General features: G+C 42.8%; 1 protein-coding gene across 1 annotated transcript in view; it reads left to right on the top strand.

Moving 5' to 3' along the window:
• Positions 1–11832, top strand: part of LOC126088455 (protein turtle homolog B-like) — a 451623-nt gene extending 439791 nt beyond the window's left edge. The window contains exon 6 of the mRNA XM_049906596.1: positions 11675–11832. Within this exon, the coding sequence (XP_049762553.1) occupies positions 11675–11832 (158 nt within the window). The remainder of the gene's footprint in view (positions 1–11674) is intronic.
• The last annotated feature ends 7531 nt before the right edge of the window (positions 11833–19363 follow it).

Below are 19363 nucleotides of genomic sequence, written 5' to 3'. Positions count from 1 at the left end.
TCCAGGAATGGATGGACCACATCACGCAAGTGATCCATCATGATGCTGACCAATCGATCGCAAAGTCCTGAGGTCATCTTAGGAGGCTCTTGTCGGACGGCACATAAGAAATCAAGGATTATGATCATCAAGAAGACGGATCCTTGCGCTCTTGTCTTGTTGCTACATTTGCCTCACTATCATTAATATCGAATGGAGCCTTTCCGTCGAACTTCGTGTGGGTCTTGAGTTTGCTTGAACGTCCAGTCGTCGCTCTGCGTCTCTGGATTCTATTGGGCTACATATGAAGAAAACGGATGGTGTCTGTTCAGCTTTTTCTTCTTGATGAATTATTATAATCCTCGACGTACGACTAGCGACGTAGGAATTTATATTGTTCACAGCAGCACTTGAGAAACTTCTCCAATAGTTCTAATTTCTCCATAGGTGAAAAATCTAAACCAAGAGCTACGAACTGTGTCACTCTCGGTCCTTTACGTTGGCGTCTATGATCTGTGTACGAGGTACCTGTCTTGCAAGGAGCGAAGAGATTTTTCCCACACTCATCCTGAGTATCGTCTACTTGAAAAGGAAACAGTAATACGCCACACTGTATGTTAATGATTTCGCATGGTGCACAATGCCAGCTACTTTTTGTATGGGTATGTACACATATTATGTAATACAATAACTGGCCTATAAGACCAGAAATACGTATTTTCGACGACGACATGTCATAGACAGGTCAGACACGTTTTAACACTCAGACATGCACTTGAGAATGGCAGCAAAACGAAACAATGATCTTGTACCACAATTGAGGAAATAACAATCAAATGGTAGAAATTTCATTATGAAAATTAAAAAAATGTATTTTCATTGTTGTTTCAACAAGTCTGCAGAGCAGATAGATCCATATGAAGCCTACAGTTTGTTTCTCCACTATGTTGTGTGCGAATGTCACGAGGGGGAATATTTTACCGCAGTTGAGATTATACGTCACAACGTTTTACTAAAGTGTAGCGTGTGATCATTCGTCTGCTGAAGGCAGTTTTCGTCCTGTGGGTGATGTAACAGTGTCGACTGGAAAACGTTTCCATGATCATACATCGGCACAGAAAGTTCTCCGTGCTTCAGAATGACGTCTTCTACAAGGAAGTTTCGAATTTCGGGGGCTTCGATGATTGATACAGCTCTGATGATACCAAAGCGTGTGAGGTGGTTAGTGTAGGCTGTTAGCCTTATATTTTCCTTTGTTGACTTCAGGAACATCCTCAACAGCTCGACTCCATTCCGGGTGAGTGGCGCTCTTGCAAGCGGGATTGGTACCTATCGACCCAAAAGTAGTTGCAGCACATTGTTCAGTCATTGCCATTCCTTAAAGTAGCTCATTTAGTATCCAAGTCAGTAGAGACCTATCAGAAATACTGATGATTATGCTTATCCATTGGGGATATTTTAGAACCGTGACTGTTAACTGAATGTAAATAATTTATATAAAACTGCATCCAGTCACTTTTTTGAATAGTTAAGTTTTACTCCTTGAACCGGTTTTCGACCCTTTTGAGATTCATCTTCAGATGGTTTCTGGAAGTTACACCATTATTTCTATCATAACGGTGGGTGCTGGCTCTATGACAAAAAGATCGAACACGTTTTAATGTATCGCCATGATTACTGATTATCAGTCGATATGGATGTAAATTTAGTTTCTTACTTGCTGCGACAGTATGGGCAGCTTTTTTCGTTATTGTCCCTCTGTCCGCCTCCATTTTGATGTTCAGTTGTTATTACTACACACACTTTCACACAAACTCTCTTATCTGGCACTCAGATAGCGAGACTTTGTCAGCATCCAGCATGCGCTTTACAACCGTTGCTTTCAACAAAATCTTGACAAAAAGATATGGCATAGGCCTACTTTACACACAGATCTAATCCGTTTTTTTACATGTATAGATAGAAGGGCAAATATTTTAATCAGACTGCGGATAACATGAGAGCACAATATAAAAGAAATAAATAAATTACTCCAAGACCAAACATTAGGTGATCTGATGTTTTATTTCTATTTGTATATTAACGTATAATACAGGCCATTTATAGCAAATATGTGAGTCATGATTGGCATTAACATGAATGCCCAGGAATAAATAATACCGAATTATTATATTTGCAATGAGATACAGCCGTTTGTATGACTAGGACCTTTCTATTTAAATATAAATTTTTAAATTAATAACAAACCTTCAAATGAACTGTTGACTTATTTCTGTTGTTACGTTAACATTATCGGGGACATCAGTAAGAGTAGATTCTGTTTATTTTAGCTAAAGATATATGTATAAAAGTTTTAGTGTTTGTAATGGACTAAAGCTGTTTGTATGACCGTACACTTTATATTTGAAAACCAAGAATAAAACTCAAGTGAACTGTTGACTTATTTTTGTTTTTGTTTTTTTAATGATGTAACTTCCAGAAACCATCTGAAGAGGAATCTGAAAAGGTTCAAAAACCTGTTCATGGAATAAAACATAAATATTCAAAAAAGTGACAGGTGGCAGTTTTATATAACTGATTTACAGAAATACTGCTTTCTGATTCTGTATACGGTCTTCGTGTATCCCAGGTGACAAAATGTTGGAGAGCTGTGGAAATAATTAACGATAGCTGGCCGTAGAGCAATCATTTCCGCAACACTGGAACACAGTTACTCTTTTACAATGCTACCTTAATTAGATGGAATTTATCTTCGGTCGGTTCCTTCTTATTCTAAGATTATATTGTTCTCAGCAGTGCGGGACGTGGCACATGTTAAGCAGCTATTTCATGTAATTCCACGGTGACAGAGATTCCATCCAAGCTGCTGTGTTCCAAGAAAGGATTGCATGAAAGGCAATCAGTGTCCTTGTGTTTGCTTCCGCTTTTGTATACATCTCTAGTTTCGTACTTCTGAAGCCTCACTGCCTAATAAGCCAGTCGACCCAACAGATCCTTCAGGTTAGGGAGCCAGCATTAAGGATGGAGGTCCGTCGCAGAGGTGAACCGAATGTATGCAAAGTAAATGTGGCCTTCACTTGTTGATGGTCCAAACAATGAAACACTACCTTATGGTTCCTTGCGCCTCATTCCAAAACTATTTGGCGTCTCTTAGCACTAGTTCCTGCAAGGAGTGTGGCTTTGTAAAGAAATGTTTCAGGAATAGCCTGCTTTAAGAGCACATTATGGGAAATCTTCTCACATCAAGAATGTGAAGAGGAGGTGGAAAACCCCTGATTGCTCCTAATTTCCTGGAACGTGTCGACACCATCGCTATAGTCTAGCCTACCCAAGATTTTTATTTCTTGCGCGACGAAGAGGGACTTTTGTGGATTCAGGCGAAGTCAGCCAGACTGAACGCAATCCAATACAGTTGTCAAGGGGTTCAGACGTTCGTCAAATGTCATCAAAAAAACAAAATTCTCATCCAGGTAGTAACGACAGATCGTCCATTTAAAGTGTCGAAGGGGTTTGTTAACCATCGTTGGTAGATGGCAGGAGCGTTACGCAGTCCAAACGGCATAACTTTCAGCTCAAAGAGGTCGTCAGTAATTGTTCAAATGTTCAAATGTTTGTGAAATCTTATGGGACTTAGGTGCTAAGGTCATCAGTCCCTAAGCTACTTAACCTAAATTATCCTAAGGACAAACACACACACCCATGCCCGAGGGAGGACTCGAACCTCCGCCGGGACTAGCCGCACAGTCCATGACTGCAGCGCCTGAGACCGCTCGGCTAATCCCGCGCGGCCGTCAATAATTAAGAAGCAGTATTTTCCGTGTCAGTCACATCAACTTCGATTTCCCAGTGTTTTGTGTGGATGCCTGCAGGCGAAGATACTTTGCTCCTTTCAGACTGTCTAGGTTGTCATCACTGACGGAAATGGATAGATATCTTCCGTCATTATTTTGTTAAATCGCCAGCAGTCACAGAAAAGCCATGGGTCGGCCTCCTTCTTCACAAGGATAGCAGAAGAGCACCAGTGACTCCCTCGAGGTTGATTACTGTCGTCTTATAGCACCGTCTGCACTTTCTCCTGGGTTATCAGACGTTCAGACGAAGATATTCCATATTAGCGCTCGCGAATTGCAGATGAGGTCCAGTCTTCTTATGGTGTTTCCCATGAGCTGCCTGGTCTGCCTTTTTTCGACTTATTTTTTGAAATGGTACCCTCATGGACGGAGGACGGTTATCACTCACCGACGATGATTTTTTTCGTTCCTGCAAGATCCCATTCCCAGTTTGACAGCGTTGTCTCCAGTGATAGCTGAGCACGATTTGTCGTCGATTACACAAAATTGATCCAAGCTGAGGGTGATTGTTCATCGACGACGCTCCGCAGACCCATCTGCACTGGTTGAATGGTCCCTGCGGGCGTATCTTTAGAAAGGAGTTGCGACTGCTCGTTGGAATTAGTGATTCAAAGCACTCCTTGACCAATTACCATGCTTATGGTCGCAGCTAAAAAGTAAACTTTTTTGTGAACCGGAGCAAGTTTTTCCATTGGACAATAGCTTCACAGTTTAACTCAGCAACTAGTTTGACGACTTGAACTAGACTCACTGAATATGGCGGGTCTATAACGTCTTCAATGGTGAAAAACTGCTTAGAGCAGTCTTTGTGTGTGCTTGACGCAATAGTTTCGTCAAAACAGAGCTCAGGTCTCCCAGGGTATGACTGCTTGCAATGTCTGCAAACTATCCCATCCAAGAACAAAATTGTGATATCAGTCTGTTAAAGCGACAAAATCGAAGGTCTACCTGATGTCATTGTTAGTTATCTATGTCGGATGGACTCATTTCCCATTCGAAACTTTCAGCATAGCCTCTTTCGTGTTTCTGAACGCAGTTTTGATTACTTCGCGACGATAAGCATCTAATACTACAGTAAAGAAAACCCCTCAGTCGACAGTTCGGAAAGTCTGGTCATCGATGGTAGCGTTACTGAGACTTCCTAACGTCTTGGTTACTGCCATCCATGGGGATTTACATCAGCGGTGGCCTCACTTCCATAGATGGCCGCCTCGCTTAGTTTTCCTGAATTCGGGGGCTGCGCAAGAGACTGGTATGCCTGTACTGCGACGTTTAACTGCTACGGCATGTCGCGAAGTGACCTCATGTTGGGTAAAGCGGTGGGCTTCTTCTTCAGTTAAATGGACCTAGTATAGATGTTGGTTTATTTTTGAAGATAAGACACTTGTTGAATAACTGTTGTCTTCGGGTTTAGTAGCATCCAACGTTCCCAGACACCCAAAGTAAAAACGTATCGACGTGTAGCTGTTCGTCCTCCAAATGTTTGTTTTCCTGTATTTGCCAGGGGAATTAGATGTACCTTCGTTGATCGGACGCTGTGTTGTCGTTTGACGGTTCCGACATATTTTTCTAGTTGGCAGAGTCCAGTCTTCATGCTGCGTTTGACTATAGGCGGAGATTGATGCCTATTATCGGTACACCACTTCTTCGGTGTCCTCGAGTACCTCCTGATATATGGAGTTGTCATTCATTGCTGCTATCTCTTGTTTGCTCGGTACGAAATTATTGGCTGCTATAAACTACTATGTCTGTTCCTTACTTTATCTACCATGAGAGAGACGAGCTCATGGTGGTTTTGCTCATCTTTCAGAGGGACCAAATTCGGCAGTCGGCCACTCTAGTTTCGTCTTTTTCTCGACTCGCTAACACGTCTTGGTGAATTCTCTGTCGTCGTCACATTGCTTGCCAAGAGCATGGTACGTGACTTTTACGAGCCCCTCATGAAGTGTGAGATTTTCTTGGCTTCTGTCGTATTCGGATTTGCAGTTTGACATAAGTCCTAAACATTCTGTATGTACGACTCTGGAAGCTGTCCTTCAGCTGTTTATGGCACTGATTGTCGCCATTCGTTGTCTTCAGTTCCAAAACGAAATTGCCCGAACTATTGAGTTTCTCTTCGTTGTTCAGGAGCCACTGCTGGGCTGTAACGTCAATGTAAAATTATATATTTACGAGACTCGCTATAATATTTTCAGCACTTTCGTTGGGTCCCGATGAGCTCTCCAGAAAGCACTGTGTCGACCAATTCGGGCTCTCGAGCTGACTTGATTTCCGTCTTGGAATCCATCCGTCTCATGAATGGATGGGTCTTAGAAATACTGCACCGCTTGTATCCCTGTTCCTGTTCATATAGGCTATGGATTTAACGTTGCCTAATTGGGGTCACGATGATGTATATGTTCTGAAAGAGCTGTGCCTACAACAAACAATGTAGCGTCAAAACCACGATCAAGTTAACAACCGATGGGAGGGTCATAAATGAATGACAACAACTGATAATTAATTTACCTTTATTACCACACTAAAGCACAGCCAAACAGAAATGACCCCTTTCACGGAGATCGCTGATGTCTATACAAACGTCAAATACTCTTGAATGTTGTCGTACAAACACTGAACATTCCATTCTCAGACTTATTGCCATTCAGTTCAGGATAGATCCTCAAGCTTTCGACGATTACCTTCACCGCCTTCCTTATAATAAACTTGTGACTGCCGTAGCAGTTGCCAGCCTCTGTGGCCGAGCGGTCCTAGGCGCTTCAGTCCGGAACCGCTCTGCTGCTACGGTCGCAGTTTCGAATCCTGCCTCGTGCATGGATGTGTGTGATGTCCTTAGGTTAGTTAGGTGTAAGTAGTTTAAAGTATAGGGGACTGATGACCGCAGATATAAGGTTCCATAGTTCTTAGAGCCATTTGAACAATTTTTGCTGTAGCAGTTACATTGTTCAGTCGATACACACCGTTTCCGAAGAAAGTCTTTCGAGTCGGCACTGTTGTATAAAAGGTTCACTGACTTCACAAGCTGCGACATTGTCGCGAATAAAAGAATGACCCGTATATGCAATAAGTTTCCTTTACTTTACGTCTACGGTCACAAATTTTTTGTTAACGGATTACCGGTTTCGGTCTATAACGAACATCATCAGATCTGCAGCAAAAAATAGGATAAACATAAATACACTCGCAGATTGTCTACAGCTTAAAACCAATACATAGACCATAATGAAAATTACTACTGGCAATATATGCTTTTGTGCTCTTTAAGTGTGAAGAGGCATACCTGTTTCATAAAAACAAAGTCCTAATGTAATGCAGCCATAGTAGCATCGTCAAATGTTAAACGCAGAATCAGCACAAGCATCGTCAAATAAACATAAGTAACACAATATACACGAGTGATGCTGTCAGTAACACTACTGTTAAAAAAAAGCTGCCGTGCAGTAGCCACAAGATGTTTGTAAGTTCACCATATGTCACTAATGTCGGCACACACTAGTTTTCAATCACTAATTGAACAGCGAAAATAAAGGGGGATACATTAGTTGAAATCTGTAATGAGCTTATAACGTATAAAAGGCATTACAGTAATAAACATAAGTAGATAGAACACAACAAAAGTAAGATTGTTAAAAAGAGGAAGAGTTAAGAAACAGTGGTTCACACATGCTCTAGTGCCAATATTCTAGATAAAGACATAAATATTAAAAACCTTTGATAGTGCATAGGATAATATTACAAATGCCGTGTGGCTATGGCCTCCCGTTGGGTAAATCATTCGCCTGGTGCTAGTCTTTAGAGTTGAAGGCACTGCGGCGACTTGCGTGTCGATGAGGATGAAATGATGATGATAATGACAACACAACACCCAGTCCCTGAGCAGAGAAAATCTCCGACCCAGCCGGGAATCTAACCCGGGCCGTTAGATATGACATACCTTCGCGCTGACCACTCGGCTACCAGGGGCGGACAGGATAATGTTAAACAACCATAAAACAAATCGCTAAAGAAGCCACAAATGAAAGGAACCATAGCGCTGCACATAATCAGCGACCTCTGTTAGCGCTAACGTCAGAATTCCGCACAGGCGGGAAGTGGTTGAAGGAACGTGACCGCCAGAGGGCCCCTCCTACTCTGCGGCACTCCGTTGCAAGAAAAGAATGATTAAATTCCGTAACAGTGAATGCCCCACATTATCTGGTTAATGCAGTATATGAAATGAACAGAGAAGGGACAAGAACATATTAGAATCATGCGTAAAACGTACGAAAACTTAGAATATATTGGAGGTACTCAATACTAGCTGAAATTGTCAACACACTGTACACAACAGAGGCGTGCAGTGATTAGACTCCTCTTCAAGCTCCAAACCTTCGTCCTTCCTATTAACTAGTTCATCTGATCGGGTCCTTTCTTTCCCAACGTCCTTCCTACGTCACCATCCATAACACGGACTCCTACACCTTTTTCCCCTCAGCCAGTGTGCCCCAAAGTTCCATCCGCTCCCCTCTTCTTTACCTTCTCCAGTACGCCGATGACACCGCCTTCCTTGCCCTTGCCCCCACCCTGCAGCGCTCCCAACACCTTCTCCGATCCCATCTTGACCGGTTCACCACTTGGTGCAACCAGTGGTTGCTTAAGGTCAAACCTTCCAAAACCCAGGCGATCATTGTAGGCAAAACCACCCATTCCTTCCGCCTCCTCGACTTCTATGTCACTATCTACGGCCGTCCTATCGCCCTCACCCCCATCCTTAAGTAACTTGGCGACAGGCCGGCCGAAGTGGCCGTGTGGTTAAAGGCGCTGCAGTCTGGAACCGCAAGACCGCTACGGTCGCAGGTTCGAATCCTGCCTCGGGCATGGATGTTTGTGATGTCCTTAGGTTAGTTAGGTTTAACTTGTTCTAAGTTCTAGGGGACTGATGACCTCAGCAGTTGAGTCCCATAGTGCTCAGAGCCATTTGAACCATTTTTTTTAACTTGGCGACACCCTTGATCGTCGACTCTCCTGGACCCCCCATCTCCAGGCAATCCAAGCCAAGGCATGCTCCCGGGGTCTACACTCCTCCACCATCCGCCCTATCCCCTGCTATGCCTACAATGCCTGGATCTCCGCCCCTCCTACGTTTTGCAAATCCCTTCAAATCCTCGAATGCCATGCACTTTGCCTCGCCTGTCGTATCCTTTCCCCTCCCCCACACGGATCCTGTATGACCTTATCCCGTTCCTCCACCTCCTCCTTTTCCTCGAACGGATATGGATCCTCTACACCTCCCGTAAACTAGATCCCCGTCACCCGCTCGTGTCTCACATCCTCTCCCACCCCCGTCCGCTGCCGCACCTGTTTTTCCACGTCCCACCTGCTCTCCATCTCTCCACTCTCCTTACCCTCTCCCAAGGTGGCTTCCCGCAGCTCCCCCTCCCTGATGATGCCCCCCTCTCCTCCATCTACCCCTCCTATCAACTTTGATCCACCCCTCCCACTTCCTGTGTTTGTTCCTATGGGCACCCACTCTCCCTGCTCTCCCCCTTCCCTCTCTTCTTCCTTTCTCACACCTCCTCCCCCGGGCTTCCCCTATCCCCATACCTTCACTCCTCCCACCATCTGCTCTGCCATTGGCATCTATGCTTTCCCCTCTCCCTCCCTCTCCACCTTCTTCTCCTCCTGGTAGGTCCCCAGACTCGCACATGTTAAGTGGACTTTCGTGCGCCGGAGATCATCACCATCAGTTTTTCGTGTGTGTGCTGTTGTGTTTGTGATTTAGTGTTTTTCGCAGCCCACACTCATTCGTTGACGTGTACCATCTAAATCATCAGTGTTTGTGCACAGTGCCGATAGTTTTTCTTGTTTTTTCGTCTAGTGTGATCGGCTTCATGGTTTTAATTATTGTATCTACTGTTTTTTAACCACCAGCCTGCTACTTTTCTGTCTTCATTTTCTCTTTCATTGTACTTCCTGTAGCTGAAGAGCGGAGTAAAATTTTCCTCTGCCAGCCCACCTTGTATGAGGTGCAAAATAACAATAAAGAAAAAACCGTGGTTAGGGTAATACATTGTCAAGTAAAGCAAAATAGGCATAGGGCACAAAGTCACTCTGTTAGTTAAGCAGTTTAGTTGGTTCTTAATTTTTTGCTTTATAAATTTCAGGCTCCTCTAACATATTAAGAGCACAGCCTTTTTCCACTCTGTGAAGAATACTCATACAATTCTCTATGTTCCCCATGGAATGACCAGTTTCAGATAAATGCTGTGGCTTCTTTAGCGATTTGTTTTATGTTGTCTAATATTATCCGGTGCACTATCAAAGGTGTTTAATATTTACGTCAATATCTAGAATATTGGCAGTTAAGCTTATGTCAACTACTGTTTCTTATCTCTTCCTCTATTTAACAATCTTACTTTTTTCATGTTCTTTTTATTGATTTTTATTACGGGAATGGATTTTATACGTTATAAGCTCATTACAGACTTCAACTATTGTATCACCCTTTATTTTCGCTGTTCAGTTAATTATTGAAAACTAGTGTATGATGGCATTAGCGACATCTAGTGAACTTACAACACAAAGATCTTGTGGCTACTGTACGGAGGCTTGTTTTGAACAGTAGTGCTACTGACAACATGACTCGTTCAAGTAACGTTATTTATATACATTTGATGATGCTTGTGCTGATTCTGCGTGTAACATTTGACGATGCCACTATGGCTGCAGTACATTAGGACTTTGTTTCTGTGAAACAGGTATGCCTCTTCACACTTAAAGCGCACACAAGCATATAATGCCAGTAGTACTTTTCATTATGATCTATATATTGTTTTTAAGCTGTAGACAATCTGCGAGTTTATTTATGTTTTTCCCATTTTCTGCTGCTGATCTGATGATGGTCATTATAGACCGAAACCGGTAATCTGTTAACAAAAAGTTTGTGACCATAGACGTAAAGTAAAGGAAACCTATTACATTCTCTGACTTGTTACCGCATGAATAGAGAATGAAACACCAAGCTTTCGACGGTTACCTTCATCTTTTTGGTCAGGAACAAGTGAAACAGAACATCAGCGGCATGTTAAAAATCGAGAACTGGACATATTCTTAGTTGTTGAGTGCAGCCTCAGAATCTGACATAAGATACTGTTTGGTGAAACCATAGATTTGTCCCAAGCTCCTACATACTGGGAATCTGTAAATAAAGTGGATGTAGAAATAAGAATGTCGATAGGAACTTCAACCGAGAGAGCGAATGTAATCTTAGCGGTGCATGTAAGCGAGCAGTAGACGCGGAGAAGATCTAGAGGTGTTCGTTTCAATGATTACGCTACGACTGGAGCGGTGGCGCCACCACCGCTGACGTTGATACCATATGCGGCAGCATGACGTAATTCCCGACCAATAAGAATAGTTTTTTTGGGTATATAAGACCCACATAGCAGCTGTTTCGACAGTCTGTTGCTCCTGACGAAGACGATGAAGGTAATTGTCGAAAGTGTGTGGTTTCATCCTGTACGGACACGGCAAGAGGCCCAAGAGTGTTTTATACAACTGTGCCGATCCGAAACACTTTGCTGTCAAAGACTATTCCAGAATAGGGAAGTACTATACGCATGAGATATTTCAAGGAACGTCCAGAAATGATTCACCTGGCGGCACTGCAGCAAACTATATCTTCGAGTACACGTGGCAATATCAACTGGAGGAGGTGCTACGGTAGCCCTTGTTTATCACTGTGACCTCTCCTACCATTTTGATTAATGCTGGAGCTAAGAAAAACGTAGGCAAAACTGTCTACAATGAAACGCAGAGGTTTTGTGCGCCCAGCCTGGAAGTTGTACGTCGGGGTGTTGTTGCAGCAGAGAAGCCGGCGCCGATGCAGCAGGACACTCGCAAGGCGTCGGCGTCGGCGGCCGCCGCGGCCCCGTGGCCGGCGTCGGCGCTCTTCCTGACGCTGCAACAGCTGCTGCTGCTGCTGCTGCCGCTGATGACGCTGACCCCGGCGTCGTGGAGCTGACGCGCCGCCCGGCGTCAGCAGTGAGCGCGGCGGCCGGGGCGGGCGCGGCGGCCGGGGCGCGCGCGGCGCCGCCTCGGCGCGTGAGGCGCGACCGCTGCGGCCGCCCGCACGGCTGTAGTGGCGCCTGTCGCCGCCGCTACCCGCGCGACACCCGCCGCCGATGCTCTCCTACCGGCGGACCGCCACCACCACTACTCGATGTCTTTATCTTTGTAAAATAAGACCTAATAAATATCTTTTGTAACCGTTAACGTCGAGCTGCTTTCTCCTTTAGTGCCCACCACTCATTGTCTTACGGAAAGATGAGATATTCGAGTACTTCGCGATTTTCCAGATTTTCCAGACTTTGGTGAACCGCTCTCCACGGTACAGCAGGTTATATATTACCTGTCTATGATACAGTGGCATGCATAGAAAATAAATAATTTGCTGTGGCTGATCCATTTCATTTCTCAGCGATTAAAAGATGGAATCGAAACATTTATTCGAACTGATTATCGTTTGACTACTTCAGTCCATTCTGCAACATTAATAAATACATATAATACTCATCTTGTCAAACTTATATGATAAAGTACTCCGAGACGCCAGTGGTTATATTATCGGTAAGACCCAAAACGGAAGACAAACGGGCCTATAAAGACAACATGCAAACCAAAACCAGCGCGAATCAAGAGGGAATATGCTGGTTCACTTTTTCGACATGAATGACGTTGTCCTACTACTCATTCTCACAGTATCTCAACGATGAAGTCAACCTTGAAATTCGATAAACGTTAAATGAGCAATTGTTAAAGGGAAAGTACTTTCCTTTGGGGCCACAGAAAATTCGAACATAGACCACAAAACTGCCCTTGGTTACGTAGCAAGTCAGACAGCAGTCACGCTACCCACGACCTTTGGAATATTTTTTCCTGTTACTTGGAATTAAAAAGCATTAAAAAAGTGATATCAGGAAAGATAATAAAAGAAACATATTTACCAGTTTGTGGAAGACTGTTTGTGGAAACAAGCACTCCACCTTAAGAATTGCTTCCACACAGCCAACAACGGGAAAGCTTATTCTGAACATTAGGGCCTCAAGTAGCAGCACAGATCCGTGTTGCTCTCTCCCCGGAGGATAAAGTTAGTAGCAGTTAATTTTGGGTGTCCAAAACTAATATGGCAGGTTTACCAATGCTACACAATACATTCAGCTATTACTTCAGCGACTCAAGTGTAGTTCTCTTACATATCTATCACATCTGAGTAACTGAAACAAGTGACTTTACACAATGCAATTGCAACAATAAAAGAAAAATTACTATTTTAATAGCCGATTGTCTTTGCGTGTTCGACGTAAGAAGTCATTTTATTACAGTTCGAAAATACAGTAACTTGTTCAGGAGCAGAGAATTTGGCAAGAGTAGGTCAGCTCAGCATGTATATACTCAGTACTAGCTTTTGTTCTTTGGTTCCCGCAGTGCGAAAAATATCTTTTAATGACTTGATTATTTGTGAATGATATCCAGGTACACTGCTATGTAAGTTGTTTCTATTTTATCTCGTTCACAATGAGCGCATTTCGGCAAAATTGCTATCGTCAGGTGCTCTGTAAATACATGGATAAGCGATGGTCTTAATATAATGGTTCTGTATCTATGATCTGAAAATTTATAATATGTCATTATACCTTACATGTAACATCGTTGCTGTCATGTCCTATCTGTTTTGGAATTATTACTCTCTCCCTGGTAAACATTCCAAAGCAGACAGGACATAACAGCAACGATGTTACGTGTAAGGTAAAGCACATAATGATATATTATGAATTTTCAGATCATAGTTACAAAAGCATTTTATTAAGACCATCGCTTATCCATGTATTTAAAGAGCACCTGACGATGTCAATTTGCCGAAATGGGCTCATTGTGAATGAGATAAAATATAAACAACTTACATAGCAGTGTAGCTGCATATTATTCATAAATAAAATTCATTCATATGTAAAATTCATTCGTAAATAAAATTCATTCATAAATAAAACTCAGTACTAAATCTGAGTGTAAATGAGCACGTGAGCAGTCAGTGGAAGACATAGGGTAACTTCACAATCTAGCACTTTTGTTAATGGTGAGTATCAACGTAAATATGAAAAAGTAACATATTGTCAGTGTAGCTTTGTAACTGACTTTTTTCTAATGATAAGAACCACAAAACATTTCAAAATGCAGCACCATGTTCGACTAACCAGTGGTCATAATCGAGTGTCAATGGATAAAAAAAATAGAAGACAAGGAATAATTATTCGATCTAGACTGCCAGCTAAGTAGCTATTTACGTAATGCTGAATATTTGGTAATGACAACATGAATGGTAGAAACTGGTTACCTCATCCTAAATTGTTTACGCGATTGATGTCACAATAAAATAATAAAAGGTGTGTTTGGCCCACCATTATCATTATCTTTGTGCCAGCCTGTCGCTGTTAGTCCACTCATTTGCAAACTGTATAAGTGAATCACCCGCACACGCACGCACGCACGCACACACACACACACACACACACACACACACACACACTCACACACACATACCCAATCCAAAGTGCAGAAAATCCCCAACTGACCCACAATCAAAACCTGTGTCCGCTGGCCGATAGTCAGCAACGCTAACCACAAGTCCATGACCTGCTGACATTTTTCTGTAGTTTCTGTACACCAGATTGCACTGTCCATCTAGACTGCACTTCCGTTCCACACAAACCATCTTGAGGTGTGATAGTATCGGTTACAAGCGTAACCCGTCTTGTTCATCAGCTAAATTTACTCGCTGTGTTAAAGAACAGTGACGCGGTATACGTATTTGGGAAAATTAGGACAAAAATTTTAAAATTGCTAGACTAATAAAAACAAGGTATTAATTACACTTACGTGGGTTTATTAAAGAATATATATACTGGCGTCCAAATTTAAAGCAAGAAACCGCTATTTTCCCGTCCTGTGTTTAATTCACAAGATAATCATACCGACTGCCTAAAGATGTCTGTACTATCGTGTGCGGCAAGGAAGACTGGGGCCCAGTCGACGGATAACCACCCAACAATGATATCAGGTTAGCTACCAGTGGAGTAGTGTTTTTGCTGGGTAGTCCCACATCCACAGTCGCTGTGTACACATCCACACATGGCACTGTATGGCACAGAGAAGACAACTGCATGACTCTGGGGTGGAGGGCTGTAGGAAGACTGAACTCAAGCTAATGTCACCTGATGGCTTTATGTGAATCGCGCTGTTGTTACTCGATTGTGTTGACAGTTTATTGAGTTCGGAACACTTCAAAATGTTCAAATGTGTGTGAAATCTTATGAGAAATAACTGCTAAGGTCATCAGTCCCTAAGCTTACACACTACCTAACCTAAATAATCCTAAGAACAAACACACACACCCATGCCCGAAGGAGAACTCGAACCTCCGCCAGGACCAGCCGCACAGTCCATGACTGCAGCGCCCGAGACCGCTCGGCTAATCCCGCGCGGCGCCGGAACAGTACCGTGAAGAGCAGTACAGGCAGACCATGCGTGACACCAGAAAGAGAAGACCGTTATTTGGCTGTACCGCTTAGTATTGCAACGGAACTGACATCTGACCTCGCAGCATCCATTGCACGTGTTGTATCGAGACAAAAGGTGTACAGAAGGCTTTAGCAGAGTGCCCTTTATTGTCGGAGATCAGCTGTATGTATGTTTCTGCCGAGTCTTCACGAAAGGTAATTTCTATAGTGGAGTACTCAAAATGCCACCTCCACTGTCGAACATTGAGCCACTACAATTTTCACAGATGAGACCCTATTTCTTCTGGGGCGTAACTATCGACGGATTCTCATCTGGAGGGAATGTGAAGCACGATTTCTGGATCCAAACTTTGTGAAAAAAAAACGATATCTAGGGGCGTCTTTTATGGTGAGGACAGGGATTATATTGATCACTGAAACACCTCTTCATGAAATTGTATTGGTGAATCCAGAAGGTTCAATTGCTGTCAGGTATTGTTGGGCCCAGAATTCGGACGATAACGCTCGACCTCATACAGCTGAGGAGGCTTAAATTTTCTTGGAAACAGAAAAGATACTTCACACATGGGGTGGTCTGCACGCTCTCTCTGTTTTAGTCCCATAAAGCTTATCAATATGGACGAGGCAGAAGGCATAAGAGAGGAGAAAGATAAATTGAATTCAGTAATAAACTTCAGCTAATAATGGCGAATACTTCTTTCAGGAATCACAACAGAAGGGGGTATACTTGGTAAAGACTGGGTGATACGGGAAGGTTTCAATTACATTACATCATGGTCAGACAGAGATTCCGAAATCATATAATGGATTGTAAGGCGTACCAAGGAGCAGATATAGACAAAGATCACAGTGCAGTAGTGATAAAGATTACGCGGGAAACACTGGTCAGGAAGAATCAATGCGGAAATAAGTGGGATACAGAAGTACGAAGGAATGACGAAATGCTGTTGAAGTTCTCTAAGACTATAGATACACCAATAAGGATTAGCTCAGTAGGCAGTACAGATGAACAGGTATGAAGATCCCTAAAAGGGGCGATAACTTAAGTTGGGAAAGAAAACAAAGGTACAAAGAAGGTAACTGCGAAGAAACCATTGGTAATATAAGAAATACTTCAATTGATCGATGAAAGGAGGAAGTACAAAACTGTTCCGGGAGACTCAGGAATACAGAAATACAAGTCGCTGAGGAATGAAATAAATAGGAAACGCAGGGAAGCTAAGACGAAATGGCTGCATGAAAAAGTCCAGAAATCGTAAAAGAAATTATTGTCGACAGGACTGAATCAGCATACAGGAAAGTCAAAACAACCTTCGGTGAAATTAAAAACAAGGGTGATAACATTAGGATTGGAAATGGAATTCCACGAGAGAGCGGTTATGTGCAAATAATACACTGAAAGCCTCCATGAGGGGGGAGATTTGTTTGATGTGATAGAAGAAGAAATAGGAGTCGATTTAGAAGAGATAGGGGACTCGGTATTAGAATCAGAAATGAAAAGAGCTTTGAAGGACTTAAGATCAAATAAGGCAGAAGGGATAGATAACATTCAATCAGAATTAGTAAAATCGTTAGGGGAAGTGGCAGCAAAACGACTATTCACATTGCGAGTAGAATCTATGAGTCTGGCGACATACCATCTGACATTTCGGGAAAACATCATTCACGCAATTCCGAAAGAGGGCAAGAGCTGACAAGTGTGAGAACTATTGGACAGTCAGCTTCGCAGCTCATGCATCCAAGTTACTGATAAGAATAATATACAGGAGAATGGAAAAGAAAATTGAGGATGCGCTAGATGACTATCAGTTTGACTTTAGGAAAGGTGAAAGCACGACAGAGGCTATTCCGACGTTTCGGTTGATAATGGAAGCAAGACTAAAGAAAATCAAGACACGAATTTAGGATACGTCGACCTGGAAAAAGCGTTCTACTGTGTAAAACGGTGTAAGGTGCTCGAAATTCTGAGAAAAAAAGAATAGAGCATGTCTGGGATGCGATAGGGAGACGGATTGCATCACGTCGGAATCCACCAACCACTCTCCAAGAATTGCGAGCAGCTCTGCATGAAGAAAGGGCGTTATTGCCTCAGCATGAGATGGATGACACCATTCACGCCATGCTCCGTCGTTGTCAGGCCTGTGTTGCTGCCAGCGGTGGTCGCATCCCATACAGATCACATTTACCAGTGTGTGCAAATCCGTTAAGATGAAAAAAAACGACGAATATTTTTGTGTTACGCATTTTGCAGTTGTTTGCGTTGTGTTCTTTACATTGTTTCTACTTTACTGTTACCTCTTAATATTGTTTCGTGGAAAATTACATGCAATCTTACAAACTTTCCGTGTGTTGCTTTAATTTTTGACACCAGTCTAGATTGGTTATAGAGTGTCCATTAAAATTCTTTAAAATGGTGGATATTTCAGAAATGCGATAAGAGTCAGAAATATGATGACAGCATACCACCAAAACTTATCTCGTCAGCACTATTTTTGATGCGGAAACAGAAGGAGGAATGTATGTTGATTGATTATACCTGATTCATACCTTATTGCTGCGAAGTTTCCTGTACTCAGACTTGTAAAGAAAGACATCAGGAATAGATGAGGTTAAGGAAGGAAGATTGCCACTAGGCTTTGATGTCAAATACTAAGTAATTGGTACCCTCATGTAGGAAAAATTTGAGCAAATTAACAACGAAGACATAGAATTCGTTTGATTAGAATGTATATTTATGATAGCTCAACGTAGCAAATACATCAACAGAAGGGAAACAAGCAAAATAAAAAAATGGTATTAAGTGAATTTGTAAACTATGTGGTGCATAAGATGAGCCTGAAACGGAGAGATTGCTATGTATTAATGGATTACAAATAACAGACAACCAGTTTCGAAATAATGTTCATTAAACCTTGACCAAAGGTTTCGACGGTTTTAAAACTGTTGTCTCCATACGACATGGCAATTGTTAACAAGATTACGCTATAGAGATTTAGAGAGAGAGAGAGAGAGAGAGAGAGAGAGAGAGAGAGAGAGAGAGAGAGAGAGAGTGTGTGTGTGTGTGTGTGTGTGTGTGTGTGTGTGTGTGTGTGTGTGTCGGACTATGGAGTTCTACGATGCTATCTGATATGATTTGCTGGACTATTTTTTTCCTTTACGGATGGCACGTTACTGCATTGTTTTACATTGATGTAAGATTTCCAATAATCTGGCGCCAAGTCGAATTTGAAACACAGTTTGGACAAAATCAATGGCTACTCCGTTTTTTGAAACTTTCAGCTTAATATCTATATACACTGTGTGATTAAAGATATCCGGACAACAGCCTGAAAATGACTTACAAGTTCGTGGCACCCTCTATCGCTATGCTGGAATTCAATATTGTGATGGCTCACCCTTACCCTTGATGTCAGCTTCCACACTCGCAGGTATACATTCAGTCAGGTGCAGGTAGGGTTCTTGCGGAATGGCAGCCCATTCTTCACGGATGGCTGCACTTAGGCGAGGTATCGATGTCGGTCGGTGAGTCCTGGCGCGAAGTCGGCACTCCAAAACAGCCCAAAGGTGTTCTGTAGGATTCAGGGAAGGACTCTGTGCAGGCCAGTCCATTACAGGGATGTTATTGTCGTATAACCACCACAGGCTGTGCAATATGAACAGGTGCTCAATAGTGTTGAAAGATGTAATCGCCATCTTCGAATTTCTCTTCAACAGAGGGAAACAAGTATTCGCTTAAAACATCAACGCAGCCCTGCGCTGTGCTAGTACCACGCAAAACAGCCCAACGGTGTTCTGTAGGATTCAGGGTATGACTCTGTGCAGGCCAGTCCATTACAGGAATGTTATTGTCGTATAACCAACACAGGCTGTGCAATATGAACTGGTGCTGGCTGGGTCTGAGCACTATGGGACTTAACATCGTAGGTCATCAGTCCCCTAGAACTTAGAACTAATTAAACCTAACTAACCTAAGGACAT

This window comes from Schistocerca cancellata, chromosome 6, assembly GCF_023864275.1.
Source record: "Schistocerca cancellata isolate TAMUIC-IGC-003103 chromosome 6, iqSchCanc2.1, whole genome shotgun sequence".
Taxonomy (NCBI): domain Eukaryota; kingdom Metazoa; phylum Arthropoda; class Insecta; order Orthoptera; family Acrididae; genus Schistocerca; species Schistocerca cancellata.
The sequence above is the reverse complement of the archived record's forward strand: the minus strand, read 5'-3'. Positions and strand labels throughout refer to the sequence as shown.